General features: G+C 43.1%; 1 protein-coding gene across 5 annotated transcripts in view; it reads right to left on the reverse strand.

Moving 5' to 3' along the window:
- The window catches only part of dapk1 (death-associated protein kinase 1), a 78,297-nt gene continuing 57,226 nt past the window's right edge, over positions 1–21,071 (reverse strand). For all 5 annotated transcript variants that reach the window (XM_069705984.1, XM_069705981.1, XM_069705986.1 and 2 more), the window contains 9 exons: positions 18,971–19,069; positions 15,269–15,346; positions 12,656–12,872; positions 9,431–9,616; positions 9,121–9,318; positions 7,559–7,697; positions 6,323–6,443; positions 5,580–5,768; positions 1–5,187 (listed from right to left, as the gene is read on the reverse strand). In XM_069705984.1, coding sequence (XP_069562085.1) covers positions 3,892–5,187; positions 5,580–5,768; positions 6,323–6,443; positions 7,559–7,697; positions 9,121–9,318; positions 9,431–9,616; positions 12,656–12,872; positions 15,269–15,346; positions 18,971–19,069 — 2,523 coding nt within the window. In that variant the 3' untranslated portion in view covers positions 1–3,891. The remainder of the gene's footprint in view (positions 5,188–5,579; positions 5,769–6,322; positions 6,444–7,558; positions 7,698–9,120; positions 9,319–9,430; positions 9,617–12,655; positions 12,873–15,268; positions 15,347–18,970; positions 19,070–21,071) is intronic.

The following is a 21,071-nucleotide window of genomic DNA, read 5'->3' on the forward strand; positions in this document are numbered from 1 at the left end:
TTAAGTAAAGAATTTATTATAAAATGTATTCCACTATAAAGTGTCAGAAGTACTAAGAACATGGCATTCCAAGACATGCTAAAAGACTGTAACATAAATAGCAACAAAAAGACTTGTGCAATGCGGCGATCAGACCGAAGTCTCCGAGGGCGAAATTCATTCAAAAGTCAAATTGAGTTTGTCTCTCCTCATCCAACAGAAACATCTTCACCTCTCCTTTAAATCCATTTGTGTCGCTCGGACTCGCAGTCTGAACCGTCCGGGAGAAATGGAGACAAACTTGATATCATAGTGATTCTCAGCTTTCACAAAATAATGAGAAACGGACATAATATTCACTTCCCTTTCCGACATATTGTTTCTCAGCTTGTATACTGTACAAGGCAATAATAGAGGAATGAACGAGTGTGTTTCAGGCACACAACATTGGCAATGATGCAACCCAGTATCACGGCAAAGCGTGAAATAGACACACCGATCCGCTACGGCAAAACGTGAGATAACCACGCTTTGGCCTCTGCAGGTGTGACAGTTTCACGTTTTCTACGGGAGGCGGAGGTTCGGATCCAGGAGGCGACAACGCTGTTCTTGTGTTGTTGTTGTTTTTTTTCCTGTCCCCAACCATGTTGGTTTTGTTGTAACCCCAAACATGTTGTTTTTCCGAACTCTAACCATGTTTTTTGTCACCAACCACAACCATGTGGTGATTTGTTTCCTAAAAGTTTCATTTTCCTGTAAATCACATTGGTTGTGTGCGTGCAGTAGGTTTCATTTTCCTCTAACACAGGAAAATGTGAAACTGTCACTCCTGGATGGGCCAAAGCGAGGCTACTTCACATTTTGCTGAAGTGGACCGGCGTGTCTATTTCACGTTTTGATGTGATACCGGGCTGCAAGGATGATACACAACTTCAACAAAAGCTTCAACAAAACATGTTTCTGAACAGTTTGGGACGTTTCATTTCATTATGTTTTTGTACACACGTTAGACTCTTTGATTTTTTTGTTTGTTTTTTGTACTTGTCACCATATTCTTAGGAAAGATGTAGAGTACATTCATTTTGCCTCAACACGTTTGGGCAAAAAAAGAAAAGAAAAAAAAGCTTAAAGTGAGCAGAAAAGTAACCGAACAGTGAGGATGAAGTGGTTGAAACGGGCCTCGATTATTTACAGCACAGCTACAAGTCGGCTGTGTTGATTGGCAAGTTCAGGCTGAGACAAAAACAGTGCGAGAAGTACAGTAGTCGAAAAAGTCTTTAACTTTGAACAGATGGTAACACTGGAGGAAGTGAAGCAGACAGGAAATACTGCACAGAGCTCATCTGAAAAAGGCCCTTCACATCCAAAACATTTGTCATTTTTTGAAGAATGAAAAAGACTCTTCCCGACGTCAACGTTTTCTGTTTCCAAGTGAGGTCTCAAACGTGATCGAATACTAGATTACACAAAACCCTTTTCTAGGACATTTCTGTCATCAGCAGCCTTTGGCCTTTTCTTCAGCTAACAATACTAACTTGATGCCGTCTCTTCCCTGCTGTTGCTGACTGGGCCGGCAGCGGCCTCGTGTTCTAAAAAGATAAACTGAAAGAGGATGTGAAGCCGCGCGTGGCCGGCCAACACCGACAGCGATACCGAGAGGAGCTCAAATTTAGCTTGACGGGGTGGTGGGGGTGGGGGGGTCGGGTGGGGGGAGGGGGCGGCGTCGATGCCACTGTGCAAAGAAAATCTGACACTGCGGACGGTAACTGGACTGTTGACGTCCCTGCACGTCTCTGATGCAGACAGCCTGTTGAGGAGGCGTTAAAGAGGCGCAGCGTCAGGCGGGTTTACTGTAAGCGGCTGTTCCATTTCAGCCGAGTAGAAAAGGTTAGAAAGATCAAACCCAATTACAAAACATCAACCGTCTTTTCAAATGTTCGATTTGGCGGCACTTTCATTTTAAAGTAATTATCCTGTTTGGGTTCTCCGCTCCGCCCCGTCTCTGTTCTACCATCAGCTCTGCAGTAATGACCCACGACGGTGAGCACGTTTTGGTGCTGCAGCGGTCAACAGCATTCGATAAGACACGGTTCTTTAGAAAAAAAAAACAACCTCTTCTACTGTAAAAATGGCTACAGTTCCTTTCGTGCGAGTGGAAAATTATGAGAGTATTTTAAGAAACGTTTTAGTTTACAGGTCCCCCAGTTTCCTCGTAATATTTATGTAGAAACATTTGGACAGTTTTCAACCGCAACATTTGTAATTATTTGATTTGAATGAGCTCCTAGAAAAAGCCAGAGAGATTTAGAGTCAGCGTGCAGCAGATCAGCTGACCACGCAAATATGTAACGTGTCCGAGGCAGATAAAGACAGCTGGAGAACAGCTGAGCTCAGCAAACGCAACTCAAACACCACGAATGTAATACATGTAAATAAATGCGAACGTCGAAGTCTGAGCAGCTTTAAGATCGAAGTCAAAACAAGTGGCCAGTCAATATTCATCAAACTCTTCCAGCTGTTTATAGCGACACAATCACAAAGACACCAAAAATATATTTCCAATGAAATGTTCTTGCACAATATTGTAAGCATGAAGGTTCCACTGACGTCTTTCCAGACATTTGCGCTTTGCTGTGCCCGTCCACATGATGGTGCTGACGTGTTCCACTGCGCAGTGATTCCACTGTTACCTGCACTTGTGAATTACAATTTAGCATCTGCGACTGCAGGAACGATGCCAGACTGTAACGAGTCGAAAAACCAGCAAGACCGAGAAGAGTCTGATTTAATCCTAAAACGTTACGACTCCACTCGAGACTGAAGCTGGACTGGATTAGTTACAAAGTTTGTTCGCGGTCAACTTCAAAGGAAAATCTGGGACCTGTGAAATAATTATAAAAAAAAAAAAATGATTTACGGAAAATGAACTAAGAAAATATGTCCGTTGCTCTGGTGATGGACGGATGAATGAAGGAATCCTACTTGATGACCGGCTGTAAAAACCCACGAACACACCAATGAAACGTGGATGGAAGTGTTTCCCTTCGACCTGCAGCTCCTGCAGAGCGCCGCGTCGACTCCACACTCTAATGTGCTTTTTTCTTTTTTTTTTTTTTTTTTTTTCGAGCAGAGCGTTGTTCTTTCTGCCTTCTGCTGTGTAAACTTTAAAATGGCCTTTTTTCCCGGCTGCCTCAATAGACTTGTTTGAAATCCATTTTAGTTTTTGTGTCAACAAGGCGCAGTTCTTCAGATGTTTGGAAAGAACTACCGTTTTCTTTTTAGAATTACAAGACTATTTGTGCTCTTTAGGGAGGTAGAAGGCCACAAAGGCACTCTGAAAATATGTCGTTAATTTATCAAACACTAAGCTGAGCGGCCAAATGTCACGTCGGTGAACCAGAAGCGAGGGGGAAGGAGATATTAAATAGACCTGATGGATGGATGGAGGGAGGAACGGTGGCAGCCTCCTACCTCACGTTTCTACTTGAGGACGGATCTGAAAGAGGTCCAAAGCCGAGGCCGCCATCTTTTTAACCACGACCGTTCCTCGTAGCGGGGACGATAAAGTCGAGCTGGTTCTAACTTTCAGAGCCGTGAGAGGAGTGAAACCGCAGAAGAGTCGGAGGGATATTTAGAAGCAGCGCGACGAGGTTAAGAACACAATAAAAGCACAGGATTCCTCTTTGGAGCTCAGGACGTTTCAGTTCTCTCACAACATTCAGGGTGGAAGGAAAGGTGGGCTGTACAGGTGTGGAGAGCACGAACACAACTTCTGCTTCGCACGGCAACATAAAGGAGTGATTAAAGAGCGAGCAGCTGGGCTCTGGTAACGATTGTACTTCATGTTGATTCGCACTCCAGTCCGTCGGTCCAGTTTTGGGGGAAAACGTCCCCTCGGACGCAGACAAAGCCTCAGCGGGAGACGACGGAGCTGATGGAGTTGTACGATGTGCCTCCGTTGCAGGTGGGGGGGTAGCCGTTGGCGGCCCCCACCACCGCCTCCATGTTGACCCTGAATACAGGAGAAGCTTTGAGCAGGAAGTCTGCTGCGTCTCTGCGGCCGAGCTCCCTCAACTTGGCCATCAGCACGCCGACGGTGCTGTCCGCTCGCCCGCTCCACTCCTGCAGCAGTGCCGCTGTCGGGCTGGGCTGCAGCACCGCCTGCCGGGAGTCCAGGTCCGAGTCCAGCTCAGGCGTGCCATTTGGAGTCCCGTTGCTGTGTTTGGCCACCAATTCTGTGAGGCCCAGGTTCATGGCCAGCAGGCACCAGTCCTTCCCCAGAGCGTCCGGAGGGTCCAGCATGCGGCAGAGCTTCCTGCGGGCCAGAAGGGGGACGTCTGATATGTGGATGTCTTTTCCCAGAATCCCCTGCTGGTAAACTTCAGCGCAGCCGAAGGACAGGATGCTGCTGAAGCTCTCCCGGTAGCCGCCCATCGTGTTAGTGAGCGAGTTTTCCCGCTGGACTTGAGCCCGGAAAAAGTCTTTGGGTTGGTAGACCATGATGGGGGCGTGGTGTTCCCGCAGCTGCTGAGGACTCAGGTAGTATTTGGCTGTGAGCTGCCCGGGGAGGGTGGAGGCCAGCAGGTTCTCTGTTATACTGCAGATGGTGTCCAACAGGGTGTAGCACTTGGCCCGCTCTGGGTCGTGTCCGCGCACCTGGATCTCCACGCCCTGGCCGTGGTTGACCAGCAGGATCATGGCCTCCACGCCCACCTGGCTCACTTTGACTCCGTTGGTCCACAGGTGGATGTCTCCACCGATATCCTCTCCGCCCTCCTCCTCAGGCTTCTGCTGGTGGCTCCAGCGACACAGGTTGACCTGCAGCTTGTGAAACAGACCACAGGGGAAGGGAGTGAGGTGCTCTGCAGGGACGATGCGGACCCCTCCGTAGATCAGCAACTCTTCCTCCTCCTCTTCGGTCCAGGAGCGGTGGAGGCCGTTCGTCTTGATGAGGGCAGGAACATCCACCATGGACGGGTTGGTGGCGTCACGGGCGCAGACGTCCATGGCGTCCAGGATCTGCAGCAGCTCGTCCACGTCACTTTCAGGAGCCAGAGCCTGCACCTCCTCCAGCCTGTAGCGCCCCCTGTAGTGGTGGATGGCCTTGGGCGTCTCCACAGAAAGCAGCTTGCCGAGGACGTTGCTGCAGAGCCAGCGAGGCTCCAGCAGAACAACATCCTGCACCGTCTCACTCTGCATGATGTTGATCTGTGGAAGGAGGCAGGAAAGAGGAAAGGTGGTGTGAGAGGGGAAAGAAACATGGAGGGAAAAATGTATGCAAAAAGAACAAATGTGAACAGATTTTTAAATGCAAATATGAAATAAATAGTAAATAAATAAGATCAGCAGCAATAAATGTAAGAACAGAGAAGGCAGGATGCCTCATTTGAGACAAAACTGCAAATACATAAAGAAACATTTGGTTCCTTATTGGGCTTCCTGAGCTGACTCATTCTAGCAAACAAGCAGATAATTACAAGATGTTCCTGCTGAGTAATTGTTTACAGACGAAAACAAAGTTTTGCTTTTGTATTTTCCTGAATCAACAGTGATCTCTGGTGGTCGTCTGCAGCGCTGACGGTCCGGCTGCTCCCACTCACCTCCCCCATGCTGTGCAGCTGCAGGGCCAGAGTGCGCAGGTGATCCTGGCTGACCAGCGGGTTGATGTGCTCCTGGACGTCGCTGACGAACTGCTGCCACGATGTGAGCTGGTTGGGTCCGCTCAGCTTCCTCCAGGCCGGCAGAGTGGCCAACAAACGCTCCGACAGCAGCGTCATGGGACTACACCTCTGCAACGATGGACAGGAAGGAGGCGAATAATGAATGAGTCACAGTATGACTGTATGAACCTAACAGACAAAGGAAGAATGGTAAATGGTCTGCACTTATATGGCGCTTTATCAATTCGGCAGTCTAAACCGTTTCACCCATCCACACACACATTCACACACTATCGGCAAGCCATCGAGAGCAACTCCGGGTACACCGTCTTGCCCAAGGACACTTCGGCATGTGGGCAGGAGGAGCCGGGGATCGAACCGCCAACCTTTCGATTAGTGGGCAATCTGCCTACCACAGCCGCCCGAAACAAAACTAAATTACAGAGACAGGTTTTATCCTATTTGTTCAAAAATATTGTAAAGGTAATGGGCCACTGCAAATTTAATTAGACTCTAAATGCTGTGATCACGAATATTAAAGAAATTGTGTTACTTTGAACCGAGCAAACAGAATTAGTATTACGTGTGCACATGCTCCTTCAGGAAGATGAAGTGAAAGCCAGTGGTTTAATACAGAAATAAAACAGGATGTGAAAGAGTGAGGTAGACAAACAGCAGCTCACAGAGATGATGCTGGTGCGAAGCTCCTGCAGGTGAATCCTCAGCAGCTTCATGTCTTTGGAGTTTGACGCTCCAGCGTCCATCACAAACAGTTTGTCACTGATCTGCAGGTCGTTCCCAAACCTGAAAAAAAAGAAACAAAACCAATACACCACCAGGTTAAAATGTCTTTAAAGGAGCGTTGAGATATGTGTTTACATGTTCACTGAAAGGTAAACGGTTACCCAGGAGCAGGTACAGAATAATAAGGTGATACACCTGACCAGTCTTATGCAGACATTTCAACTGTCGAGCTGATGTAACGACCAATAACAACATTAAAGGATATTTGGGGTTAATTTCAACCGGGTGTATTTTCCATTTTCTGTGTATATTTTGCATTCTCCGCCTCTGTTGCAGAAATCCAGGGAACTTTACCTGATATATTACACGATTAACTCTGACAGGTTCAAGCTGGTAAATGAAATGATCCAAAAAAACAACAACACAATAATCTCCATTCGAGCCGGGGTTTGATAGTACTTTATGGAAACAGAATCCAGAGTCAGATCCACTCATCAAATCAAAATTCTTGCAAATGGATTTTAGCATGTGCAACATTTACCTAAAGCTATAAATACTAACAAGTCAGAGATCCTGTGTGATTCTGCAATCAGCAGCTGTTTGGCAAGAAGCTAGAAACACATCAGTTGTTATTGGTACCTAACATTAATTCAACTCATTCATCATGCGAGATGAGCAGCAGAAGATATCAAATGTTGATTACTGACTGATGTTGGTTGTTGTGACCCACTGAAATGATGGTTCGATCAAAGTAGTGATTTGACACATGAAACGTTGAACCGGGACTGACCGCAGTCAGCTGGAATAACAGTGAACTGCTGGTTGTACAGTGATGCTGCAGAGGGATGTGTCTTTTCACTCGAGCAACCTTTGGCAGAGTTCAGTCAGAGTGAGTGAGAGCTCATTAACCAACAGAATAAAGTCTCAGTGGAGCCGTCACATAATTAACACTAATTCCATAAAGCTGACCTCATCTACACCAAATAAAGAAAGCTGCAAGTTTTCAACACTCCTCTTTGACAATAAAAAAAAATAACAAGAAAATAAAAGAGGAACTGGTTTGAATCTTAATAAATCTGGTCGACTGGGAACTGGATTCAAAGTGGAAAGTAGTCATACAAGAACCAAAATCTAATCTTCATATCCACCTCGTACACTGCGGTTCGAGTTCCCACCTGTTCCTGACTTCTTTGAGCAGCGACATCTCCTTGTCGTAGCAGAACTCTCCAGAGAAAGCTCTGGGGACGTCAGCGAGGTCGCCGTGCGTCGCCACCAGGACGACCATGAGAGGCTGCTGGATCCGTCCTCCGAAAGCTGGACGAGGACGAGAAAACGCACATCTTTTACGCGAAACTGCAAACATTCACGGACTGGATTTAAAACACACGGCAATGTGACGACTGGCAGATTCAGCGGACGTCAAAACTAAACGGTGTTGCTCCAGGGGAGAAAACAAGTTCAATAACTTTTGAATGACTTTCTAGATGTTTGGTAAAACTCATGGGTTTCTGACTAGATGTTATAAAAATGAGGCATCACAAAGGACATGATCTGTACAGACTTGTTAAGTCTGAAGCGTCAACGTCAGTGAAAACCTCCAAACTATTCAAACGTCAGTTTCTCACAAAACAAAAAACACAAACTTTGTTAAGCTTAATGACGTACAGTTTACATTTGAACTGCTCTCTGTCAATGAGATCTCTTTTTTTCGTGTGTATGTATATCTACAAATAACCTCAAACATCTTGTGTGTATTTTAGGATAATCGTTCATTAGATAAGCAGCTTTTATAAAAGGTCTTGTAGATGCAGGTACGTGCTGTGGTGTCACACTTCTTTCTTTTTTTTGCCTTATGTGATGAATATAATGTGGCAGATTGTACAAACGTTAATTATTGAGACACAGAAGAATAATTGTCCCATGTTTATGCACACAGAAAGGGGCGGAGCATAATCTACTTAAGATCATAAGTGTAAAGATACAAATAATTTTGATGAAAGTGATGAATAGAGAGCAGTGTGCAGGATCTCAGGAATGAAGTGATACTTTCCAATGTACCTGCTTTGGAAGCAGTTGGATATGCCGGTATCTCCTTGGAAATAATTCTATTTTAGGATAAAAAAAAAATTATAATTTAATTTAGATATTGATTGATTCATGCTGTCGCAGTAAAAGTATGTCTGAGGCTGGTCTCTTCCAAGCGGCAACCAGCAGTGATGTCACCCGTTGGTTTTTGAACTGCCGTTATGAAGCCTCAGTTCTGAATTTGTCCGGTTCCATCTTGCCGGTTCGGAGCGGTTTGGAGCAGGAAGTGACCATATTTGACGGTCTGGGGAGGAATGAGCGGTCGATCTGACTGGAGACCAGATGATATCACGTCCCGCCCACCGATAGCCAGAATCTGACTGAACCACAGGCCTGTCAATCAAACAGACACGCCCCCAAAAACACAGCTTTTTGATGCTTTTTTTGACGGGATCATTTTCAGATGGAAAACCAAAAAAATAGTAAGGAGTGACTTTAGCTAACAACACCGAGATAACTCGTGGAGATATCTTATTGACTGAGAATTTTATGAGACGAGTTGAATGGGAGTCTATGGAGCTGGAGGCTTTTTGGAGCCGACCTCTAGTGGCACTCGGTGGTATTACAGTTTAAGGCTCTTCCCCATCGGCACTCATTATTCAGACTCAGACGCTACGTCCACTTTTATATACAGTCCGTGGTCTCTCCTCACCGATGTTGTCCTGTGGCAGAGTGAGGGCTTTCAGCAGATTCAGCCAGTAGGTGATGTGGCTCAGCTGGGTCTCGTACGGCTCCTCCAGGCTGAACAGGACCAGGTGGATCGCCGTGACGTCATTGGCCGCAAAGTAGTCGTAGGAGCAGTGGTAGACGGGGTTCCCTGAAAACTCCCACACGCTGAAATCCCCCACGCCTACAGAGAGGGGAAAAATGTCACGTTGTGGGCAGGTTCATCTGAGCACACCTCGCTATTTATCTCACAGGCTATTTGTGTTTTCTTGCATCTAGAGGCCTTCGTCTCTCACCGTGGATGTTGGCGTGCTGGAGGTCGATGGCCTTCGTGGCCTGTTCGTCAGCCGTGGACAGAGCGCTGTGGACGGGGGAGAAGACCTCCAGGACGCCTTTGGTCAGGCTGGGCTCAAACATCATGCTGCGGCTGCGCACACTCACGTTCTCACAGCCCGGGTACAGGTTGGAGATGCTCACTGACACTTCAGACGGACGGGAGGAGGGAAAGGAAACTGTTAATTCAATCAACACCAGGTTTAGATTGAGGTCACCTGACTTTATATCATGACGATATTGGCCTGTTGTTAAAGAAGACAGCCGGCATCAGAGGCCGGGAGTCTGATACATCACACACCTCAAACTAGATTCAATCAATGTTTTCTGATTTTGAATGAAAATCTAGAGTATGCATAAATGTTCAAAGTTATAATTATTATTGGGTTGTTACATCTGATGTTTCAGGGACCAGATATTGTGTTTTATTACCTCGATACTCTTGTTTGGTGTTTCGACTTATTACAAACGGAACGCAAATGTTTATGATAACTCGTCCAGTTCGGCCGTTTCTGAGAAAAACTATCTGCATCCACAGAGTAAATTTTCACCAAATAACTGCACACTACTAACACTTGGGGGAGCCGTTTAACTGTCAATACGTCCACATACCATTTGGATTAGTCTGATACTCTGCAGGACCACACCTACAGTTTGTTTTGGTGGTTTTGAATCACAGTCATAAATGTCTTTCTGGCTGCAGTTTGTTTTCTTATTGTGGTCCATATTGCTTCATTTTGACACAATCAGGGCTGTAAAGAATTAAATGAGACCACATGCTGCAGTCGAGTTGTATCAAAAATGTTTAGTGTGAGTGCAAAGCAACAACAAAGGTACGTCACTGTTTACTTTAGGGGTGCGACACAAGATATTCAACCGTTATTGTAATAGTGATAACCAGCAACAAAACCAGACTGCAGAACTGAGCACCCAAAAATGTTTGGCCCAGATGAATCTAGCAACATTAACTGTACAATTTCTGTTTAAGGAGCCGTCTTGTGATGTATGTAAAATAAATCAGAAATCATTGAAGACCACGCAGCAGGCCTTTCGCTTGTCATTTCGAGACTTCTTTGGAAAAAGTGAGAAAAGCGTTACAGTGCAGACTTATTGGTCATGTGGGTTTTCTGGTTTCAGGTCAGGCAGCTTTTTTAATAATAACAGCTGCTGTGCAGGACGGTCGGACTTCAGGGATGCAAAGCTGCTCATATGTCTGTGTCAACATTTTTTCCCTTCATGACAGGCTTAAGGAAGGTTCATTTATATAGCAAGAGTCGAAAAATAGAAACTAAGGAACGCAACATTCAATGTCACTCTGTGACATTTTAATAAAATACAAATGAATAAAAGAAATAAATGAAGCATGAACAAGCTGCTGACATCCCAGAAGTCAACGTACAGAACAAATACTATTGGGTGTTAATTTGAGTTACCAACGGTACTTTATAGTCATGATTATCGACACCAGATGAAGGTCACTATGCATTTAATGTGTCACACGTTACTCTTCAACAGGTGTCACCGCTGCATCTAGTCAGTTTGCCTGGGTGCAGACAGATGGATATGGTGACGGCACTTTGTCCTCATCAGCCCCGTTTATTTGTGTTTCGCTGTGGACTCATGTCACGTTTCATTGCAGACATAACACACAGTCAATAAAGACCATTTCTGACTTCAGCTGGATTTGAAAGAACAAGAAAAGGCTCTTTCAAGCCTCCTTCAGCTCTGACAGAGGCTACAGATTTCCAGATAGTATAGTGGATGGGATCAGTAACTCTATACAGCTCACGTAACTGACCATTATCTGAGCGAGCATCACGCCTGTCTGGGAGGTAATGGCTCTGAGCGCCGTGAAATAGGGCGGTTAAAGGAGACACGGCAGTATGTGTGTATGAGGGAGGGTAGATGAGGTGTGCACATACAGAGAAAGACTGAATGCAAAGAGGGAGAGTGTGTGCTGGTTTGTCTTGTTTACAGCACAGCGACCACATCAGGGAGTCTCACCACCGCAGACCTGTCGCTGTGTGCAGGACTGACCTCCAACCAAAGGCTGTTCTGAAACAAGAAAGACTCTTTCTACTTTGAGGTTGTAGTCAGGGTCGCTGGAGTAATGCGGTCAATACCGGTACCACAATGAATAGCAGAGCTATGTTTGTGTTAGAGATTTTCATCGCGCGGAGTCTTTTTAGTATGAATGAGTTAAAGGATTTTTAAAATGTATCTAAGAACTAGTCCAGTACAAAGTGAAAATAGCCTGTTGTGGTGTTGCTGTGGAGCTTTCCTGCGGTTTTAGATGAATACACGCTTCACTACGTCACCACACATTTTCATTTGATGTTATTTTATAAATCTAATAGAGGAGATGGAGCGGCTTCACCACCAACGCAATGCCAATGCATCTGAGGCCAGCAGAGGACCCTGGGCAGCTAGAATATAATTGGGTGAACCTGTGCACTTTTAGCCAACAATAATGCTAACATTAGCTTCTTAACTACAGGTCCTGTAAGTTATATGTTACTGAATGGGAAAATATCATTTTACATTTAACATATCCAAAGGACGTATCAAATTACATTTACTCATGTACATGGTTCTCACAGACAGCACTGATATAAATATTTGATGATCTTATGTACTTTTGCTGTAGATTAAACTACCCGAGCATGTCTGTATTAAATTAGCACAACCTTTAACATCTACAGCAGTAAAATATAACATGCACAATAAAGCAGCTCTTCGCTTGACCTCATCATGACAGTAGTTTTTTTTTCATTCGGCCCATCAAAGCGGGCTATCAGGTTTGCTTTTTTCATGGGTTTTGCTGTCACCTTTTTATGAAAATATATTAATAATGAATGTGTCCTAATCGCGAAAAAGGCACAACCTCGGTTCCCCAGCAACACGCCTACCGAGTTTGAAGCAGGTGGGAGGAACGGTGGTGGAGATATGCCGAGGGCAAACACATAGAGATTACTGAAATTATATTAAGAGTTATGTTTTTGTTTGTAGAACAATTGTAGTTAAGGTGGGTACAGTCAATGTTTTGCTTTCAGCCCATTCACAGGAGCTTCTCCCTGTTGAGTCTATGAAAAGGGTGGAGGTGTGTCACTATCATGTCTGCCACCTTTTTCTAATTGTAATGAATAAGAGAATAAATTATGGAGGTTCTTGGCCGTCTGGTCACCTACCAGCAGGTTTGGAGTTGATGGGGGAGTTGGGGTGGCGGGTGGTGTTGGTCAAGCGTGTCCTCCTCCTCCTGAAGAAGCTGCGCAGGATGCCACATTTCAGAGACTCCAGCAGGGAGCTCTTCCCGGCTCCCGAGTGTCCGAACAGCTTTAGTTTGATCCTGGGCTGGACGATCTGAGTGGGCCGCAGCTGCTGGATGTAGCTCAGTTTGTGATTGTCCTGACCCAAAAAAACAAAACAAGAAACCACAGAGGAAGAAGAGGATTTATTAAAAAAATCACTGACAGTTCAGGTCACAATCCTCTAAAGGACGCTTCAAGGGGACACAAAAATCAAATGACAGTCTTCAATTCATCACATTTTCTTCCACATAGTGTATCGGTTTTTTGGGGAGAAACTTCAAACCCAGAACTAACTGTGACACTTCAAACGACACATTAGGGGAACATTTGGGTCTGGATGGTGTTTGTTATAGTTGTCACGAGGCTGAAAAGGGCAACCGCAATGTATGCTGCGTGTAAACTGTCATCACTTCATCTTGGTACAATGAATTATAATTATCACTTTTGAAAACTACTATCTGTTTGAGGTCCATCCTCTTGATGTTATTTTAATGGATCCACCCATCAAGCTAACAAATTTCATCTGAGTAAAGATAAACACGGCACGCGCGCCAGAATTATAAACAAAAAACATTTCCATCGACAGCTGCCTCCTCTGTAACTCTGCCAGTTCAACAGATAACATTTGTAAGACATTTTCTTTAAATATTCAATACATGAGTCATAGATTAGAAATGGCCTCAAAGACCGTGAGTGGATGTGTGGGACGTGAAAGCACTCCATACTCCCACTTGGGTTATGCTAACACATTCAATAAATAAAGTTTTTAATTTCAATAAGTGTGATTCACAAAATACAACTCATTTTGTAATAAAATACATGGAAGTAGACGTCTTCACGTTTAAAGTTAGATGAACAGCTCTGTGTCTTTTTCCCCCCTCCTGGTTCTTGAGAAGTTTCTTTAAAATGTGCCAAAGTGTCTTAAATTAGCCCAGCACATGCAGAGGATGACTGACTTTTGTGGAGAAATGGATTAGAAGAGAAGTTGGCAACATTTAGCTTTAGATATGATGTCTGTTCTGGAGGATGTGACTCGAGTCAGACTGGAAACACTGGAAACACTCGACAGTCACCTCTGGAGGGAAAAGCTGAATGTCATGGAACTGGAGGGTTTAAAGCTTTGACCACAGCGGCATGTGTCCCGTCATGATAAAGTGTCTTAGAGCTCCACACTCAACACAGTCAGTATCAGTCATTCTGGATAAAAAGGATAATTTTGCATTCATATTTCCAGAAAGAAATGTCAGGCTCTGAAACATACTTCAACACAGTAGTCGGGTCTTTTACAAGAGTAAATGAACTAACCTCAAAAACCTTCCTTAAGTAAAAGTCTGTAAGTATTATTGGCAAAATGTACTTAAAGTATCACGAATAAAAGTACACATGTTGCAGTAAATGATCCCTGTCAGTGTTGTATTATATATAGTGTTTTGGATTAATATTACTGTTACATTAATGTGCATTTGCCTGCTGTAGTTATCCGAGTTTGTGCTTTTTTAATTACTTTGTGCACTGCTGGTTAGTTTATTTGACAGTAATGCATCATATTCCATAAAATCATTATGTTTGTATAATTTCTGTTCTGTAGGAACCATGTATACCTGCAGAGTCAACAAACACAGAAAAACACGTCATTTCCCAGCAAATCCACGTGGCATTGAAATTGTTTATAAGTTGGAAGTGCGTATGTAGGAAGTAACTATTTTCTCAGCTCCTAAAGAAACATCTAATACTTTAGGTCATCAGAGTCACCAGATTCAGAGAAACATGGAGTTCACTGGGCAGAAGGGGTATGAAAACTGGACCCTTAAAAGAAACTTCTAACTTAAGCTGTCAGACAAATGTAGTGGACGGAAAAGTCCAGTATTTACCGCTGAGATTTAGTAGAGTAGAAGCATAAAGTTACATAAAATGGAAATACAATTAAAGTACACCTCAAATTTGCATTTGACGGTAGTTTCTGAGGGACTTATATAAACCCTGTTAAATAAAGGAGCTCCGTGTGTTCATACAGTTCTGTACAGCACTGTATTATAATTCATTACACCTGTACGTGTTTTGCAAAGTGCTGCCACAAAGTCTAAATTTGCTCAAATGTAACACCTTCCTGTCTCCCTGAAACGTCTGTCTCCACACCTCGGCTCTGAAATAGATCAAGTGTTGTGACTGTGAAACCTCAGACTCGTGCACTTTATTCTTACACTGCACATACATACATACATACATACACTGCACATACACTTTCTGATACTAATGATACTTTATTTTGTATCATTTGATTCTGTATTGTTAATCATCTTATTCTATTTATACACTGTATGTAAAATCAGACTGAGCTGATGTAACCTTTTAATTTCCCCCACAGGGATCAATAAAGAATTATCTTATCTCTTTATGCAGACATGTATTTTCTCTTTATTGCATTTGAATAGTAATGTGATATCTAAATGAATTTAACACATGTGCAGCGTGCATTGCGTCTCCCTTGTTTACCTTTTTAAGCTTGCCCAACAGTGTTATTATTTGTTCATGTTGATCAGTCGAAGCCAAATCCTCTGCTGTCTTTCCATCCTGAAAGAGAAAAAGAACAAAGAAAGACAAACCTTTAGCGAACACATAATCCTTTACACATTTCCTCTGGCTGCTTAAATGTGTGCTCCAGTATTTATAAAACACCTTTTTGCTGACATTTCGATACGGAAATTGCTTTTTAGTTAGTCCTTAATAAAATGACATCGCACCCTCATATGGTGAGCTTCATACTCCCATCTGATCGTATATTATTTCATCCTCATTGATCTGACATGCAGACCATTTGTTCTTTATTTCATTTATAATGAATTAATTTACGCCATGATTTTGACCATCATCTCTGGTCATTACCCATTTAAGCTCTGCAGTAGTTCCAGTAGAGCTCCAGCTGCAGAGACTGAACGGCACACAAACACTCACTGACAGTATCTCTGTCCGTCCAGCTGCTCTGGAACTGCTCTCTCGTTTCTAACTCTCCGTTTTCCCGTCAACACACTGACACAGAAACACCACATTCGCGACAAATTTCACGTCTCTTTCACTAACTGAGCCATCTGTCACTGCCCGAGTCTGGCTGCCGCTCCGCAGCGGTAAACGGCATCGACAGCCTTAAACACCCACAGAGCGCCTCCGCCCTCTACATTATGGTGAAGAATGTTCAACTGGGTTTGTCATGAAAATGTGCTGATTACTGACGGTTTTATCGAGAAAAATCAATAAAGAATTCAGAGGCTTTGTGAACACATTTTCGAGCTTTATTCTCCGCTTAATTTTCCAGTTTCTTTCTCTTTGTGCTTTTCTGATAAGGTCGCATAATATTACCAGGTTATGAGCGCTCCGACCTTTACGCTGTTTGGATTAGTGAAATGTCAAGAACGGGAATGTAAATGAAGTGCAGCTTTAAACCACAAATTGACCACTGTCATATGTGAGCAAAGACACGTGACTGAGCTCGTGCAGATGGCAAGGTGTCACGATTATCACTACTGATGCTTGGCAACGACAGATCACCGGCTGGTGTTGTGTTTGCCACAAAACTGGAGAGGAATGTTAGATCAGCCGTGCTATTTACATTCCAGATTAAATATCTGCTGAAACAGATGTTTCAAAAGGCTTTGAATACCTTGTAAAGTCTCTGAAACTACAAAGTCAAAAATGTATTCTTTCACAATCCAATTAGAAAATAGAAGAAATCACAGAAATAAAGCATCATGTGGACTCCTCCTGAACTGGTTTCTCCCTCAGCTGCTTCACAACAAACCTCTGACACAGGCCACTGGACGATGAATTATACATCTCAATATGTGCTTTCTATATTAAACATGCATAGCACATCAGCTGTCATACAATATTAACAGCAGGAGAATTCAGAGAGAGAAAAAGCTCAACCTGGAACATCTGGCGGTGGAGTCTCTTAAGAAAAGGTTTCATATTTTACGTGTTGGTTACATCCTTTCTGTCTGAATTCATTGAAAACCATTACTGAAAGGATGAGAACAGGAAGTAAAGTGCTCAAAATTTTGCATGTTAATTCACAAAGGATCGAATTCAGTGTTTGGGTTTTGAGGCTTAACTCTTTTTAAAAGAAACATTTAAGTTCCACATGGGTTGAAGTGAAGCAGAACTGGTTCACTATCGCATACAAGATCCCCAAAAAAGGAAATATTTTTGTATGTACAGTGTACAGCGTGACATCAAAGGAAGCCTCGGGAAAGCCCAGGGCGGGTTTTCGCAACAATGCAATATCTGGAGGTCCTATTAATGCCGCCTACAACAGAAGTGTCTGTACACCAGCAACGTGACGGCTTTCCAGTTGTGAATGCTGGTCGGAAAAGGATTGAGGCCTTCAACAGTGGAGAGGCTGATGTGACGAGACAGCGACCCTGGTACTGTAGAAGAAACTAAACCAGGCTTCAACTCTTCAACTGGATGTACACTGCACCTTAAAGGCAAATGAAGACCTGAGGGTACGACAGGAATTAAGAGACACGGGTTCATTTTTTACTGTTTGCCAAGTCCCTCAAATCTATTAAGAACTTCTATTAATTAAATGTCATTAGAAGCCACAGACGACAAATCATTTTAAAGATGAAAAGTTACCCTTTGAAGTCCATTAGGATTTCATACAAGACTTTATGTGGCTGATGGGTTCAAACTTAATACATACAACTTTTTAATCAAGCACTCCTTTTGTCAAGAAAGTGCATAAAATCCAGGCATGACACTTGCTTAAAGATAAAATTCCTCTCTCTGGAGAGAAAATAAAATCATTATTTGCAGCCGGCAGCTGTAGAAACAGAGACGGTGAAATGTCCGCTGCCAGAGCAGAAGCTTTGAGCACCCTTCGATTCTCCACCGCAGCAGGCGGAGAGCACAATGCGATGACAAATGTATCCTTGGACATGAACTCTGAGGTCAAACATACTCGCACCCAGAAAAGGGACTGAATCAGCTCTCTGACTCCTCGTAGTGAGCCTGCTGTTTATTTGATCCTGTCGGAGTCCTCCACACTTTTACTGTCTGTAAACACTGCGCAGAAATATCTCTATGAAGTCGTGAAATCGAAGTGTTTACTGGGGAATGTCGGGCCAGAAGTGTTGATGTAGATGCTGCTTCTGGTTTTTAGCAGCAGAAAATGAAATTGTTACCGGTCAGCGGCACGGTTAAAAAAAACAACAACGAGGATTCATTCACTGTGAGAAGGAAACCAGCAACTTTTTGCCACCATTTAATCAAAATAACAGCTCTCTGATTCATTTTGTTCATACACCTACAGTACCAGGCTCACCAGCGAGCTCCTGGGATAACTGTTAGCTGCTAGCTTTTATTACGCCACTTCAGTGTGAAAAATACAATAGGTATTGAATCAGGAATCAGTGTATCAATTTGAAAATCACAATTAAATTAGATAGCTCGATGATGAGCTAATTGAGCTAGGCATATATATCATACACACCAAACAGCTAACTAAACAAAAATAACACTGTCAGTCATGTTATACAGAGGTGTACCAGGACCAGCTGGGCACAAGCATGCTAACCATTAGTAGACGTTTTATTTTTTTTATATAACGTCAACACTGCTATTTAATTTGAATTAAAAAATAAAAATCGTACATATTGAACCTTTAATGTGAGTGTTGGGGTTAAGAGGTTAAATGAATTTCAATAACATAAAGAAGGAAACATATTAAAGATTTTAAGCTTTAAACTGGCAGGAGGTGCAGCTCAGTGACAGGAGGGCAGTGAAAATAATGCATTTCTACAGATTAAATCCTGTTTGAGTTTAAAAGCAGTCACCAGCTTCTCTGCTCTGCAGCTCAAGCAGAAAATTAACAACTCACCATGCAAATAATATTTGAAAAAAACTGACAGAGATGTTTTCAATTTGTATCCTATACGAGCTATGCAGACGTTGACTACATCCTTTTTTAATACGTATACATACTTTACAATCTGTCATGGAGGCACTGTTCATATACAAACCAGACTAGACAGTATAATTAATCAAAATGCCAAGAGGCTGTGCTGTATTTTACTGAAAGGGTAAAAAAGAAATGCCGAAGTGCAATTTTCTGCAGCGCCGGAGATAAATTCTTGTCACAAAGCATTACATAATGGGTTAAGCTACTCTACATTGAAGGGCGAAACCGTGAGGACTTACATTGGTGATGACGTCGATATTTGCTCCGGCCAGGCAGAGATGACGGACAACCTCAAGGCTCCCGTTGTTAGCAGCCAGGTGGAGGGGCGTTCTGCCATACTGGGTACAGAGACAAAGATAAAAAGAGTTTTGCAGTCAACACCAGGGGACTAAAAAGTGTGGAAATGGCGAGAAGACTACTCTGTAAAATATCTTATCATTTTTTATATCAAGTGGAACATCACAGAACAAGAATCCCACATGATGACGTGTGTCTGGGAGAAGAGGGTCTAATCTACCTTAAGAGCAGCATATCATCAAAAATCAACACAACGGCCTCAGTTACACCGTGAAATTTTAACATCTGCCGGTGTCCATGGATACGAGCACAAACTCACCCAAGAAATGGACCGTGGATACACACACAGTTGTGTTTCTTTACAATGGCTGTCTGCATACAAATGCGTCCACATGTTTGTCAGCTTGGATTGATACAGATCTTCACGGACATGATGACATTTAAGTCACGCAAACTCTTCCAGCTGTACACATCCACAAAGCAGTATAACTTGTACTTAAGGGTACAGACATGTTTCATTTTTGTTCAACAACACGGTCCAGAAACAGGATGTGATGTTAAGGCTCTGATGCAGGCAGTAAATACATATTGAGAGCAAACACAAACTCAAAAGATTTTACAAGAGCGACGGCGATAGACTTTATTCTGACAGCGTGATAATGGTGCTAAAGCAAGCTGGAAAAGTTTCAAGTGGCTGAGTGTGCACATCTACTCAGTCAAAGTTGAACAAAAGTCTGAATGTCTGGAGATTGCAGGGAGACAGGAAATGCTGAGATGAAGAAAAATAAAACAAGTGTTTAGAAAACAAATTAAATGCCGTCTGAAAAGGATTGTTACCACAATAACTGAATAAATAATTTTTTCCCACTATTAATTGCAAATCCAACTTACAAACACAATCCTATAACACAGTTTTGGTCCTCTTTTTAAACACACAAAAATTACTTTTTTGCCACAGAATTAAATAAAAGCTTTGGAAAATATCAATACTCACAACTAAATAAACCTTCTTGAAAGCAGCATTTCAATCAATTCCTCTTTTCACAGCTTGAAAAAACTAATCCTATTCTATTATGTTGTAAACAGAGCAGCAGACATTTTCAATTCCACCCCTCTTATGTGTCTCCCTTGTGTCTACAGCTTGACAGTGAAGACAAACCCAGGCGCAGAGTCAGCAGTGTGTGATATGCTGCTTTCGATAAGCTTAGAGGAAACAAGCACAAACAGAAAATAATGCATAAATCACAACATCTACGGTGGTGCTGTCTGCTCCTGATGCACATCACTTCCCTGAACTATGCTGGAAAAAAGTGTTTTTGAGTGCAAGAATGCTGAGAGAGTGAGCAGGTCTGTCTCAGTATATATTAAAAATGGATGGTTTCAGAATAGAAAGTGAAATCAGCAAAGGCAGAAATGTGTGTGGGAAGACGAGCCTGGCCAAAGAGGCAAAGAACAATGGGATCTTCAGTCAAATATAACCCAGGTATGTGAGAGTTCCCTTAAAGGACCAGTTCAGCTTTTACAAACAATATGCTGAATGCCAGATTTCTGAGCCGAGTCTCAATAATAATGGATCACATTGCTAAAACCTTCAAACAGCATCAATTTACACTTGCTGTAAATCCCCCTTTAATCCCTGTAATACATCGGCTTTCTGTGTTGATTTATCCCTGTGTTCGGCCGGTGATTAGGCCTCATTTAACTGGAATGGCTGCCTGACATAATCAAAAGTATGTGGACACAACAGGGTCCTGAAGTCATGAGAGGCCGGGCCTTAATCTGCCTCCTCTCTTTAAGGAAGCCTTTTCACAAGACTTTGGAACCTGGCTGCAGATATCTGCTCTCGTTCAGAGCGTCGGTGAGGTCCAACACTGAAGGTCGGGCTTACAGTTAGTATTCCAGTTCATCCCAAAGGCCGTGCATGTTTGTGCTCTGTGCAGGCCGCTAAAGTTGTTTCACACCAAACTGGAAAAAACACAATTTTCATGAATTTTGTTTTGTTCAAAAGGTCAAGTTGAAACATAAAGATGGCAAATGAGCCGA

Source organism: Brachyistius frenatus, unplaced genomic scaffold (assembly GCF_029030835.1).
Source record: "Brachyistius frenatus isolate BFR_SWC_R1_liver_20210118 unplaced genomic scaffold, ASM2903083v1 Contig_60, whole genome shotgun sequence".
Taxonomy (NCBI): domain Eukaryota; kingdom Metazoa; phylum Chordata; class Actinopteri; family Embiotocidae; genus Brachyistius; species Brachyistius frenatus.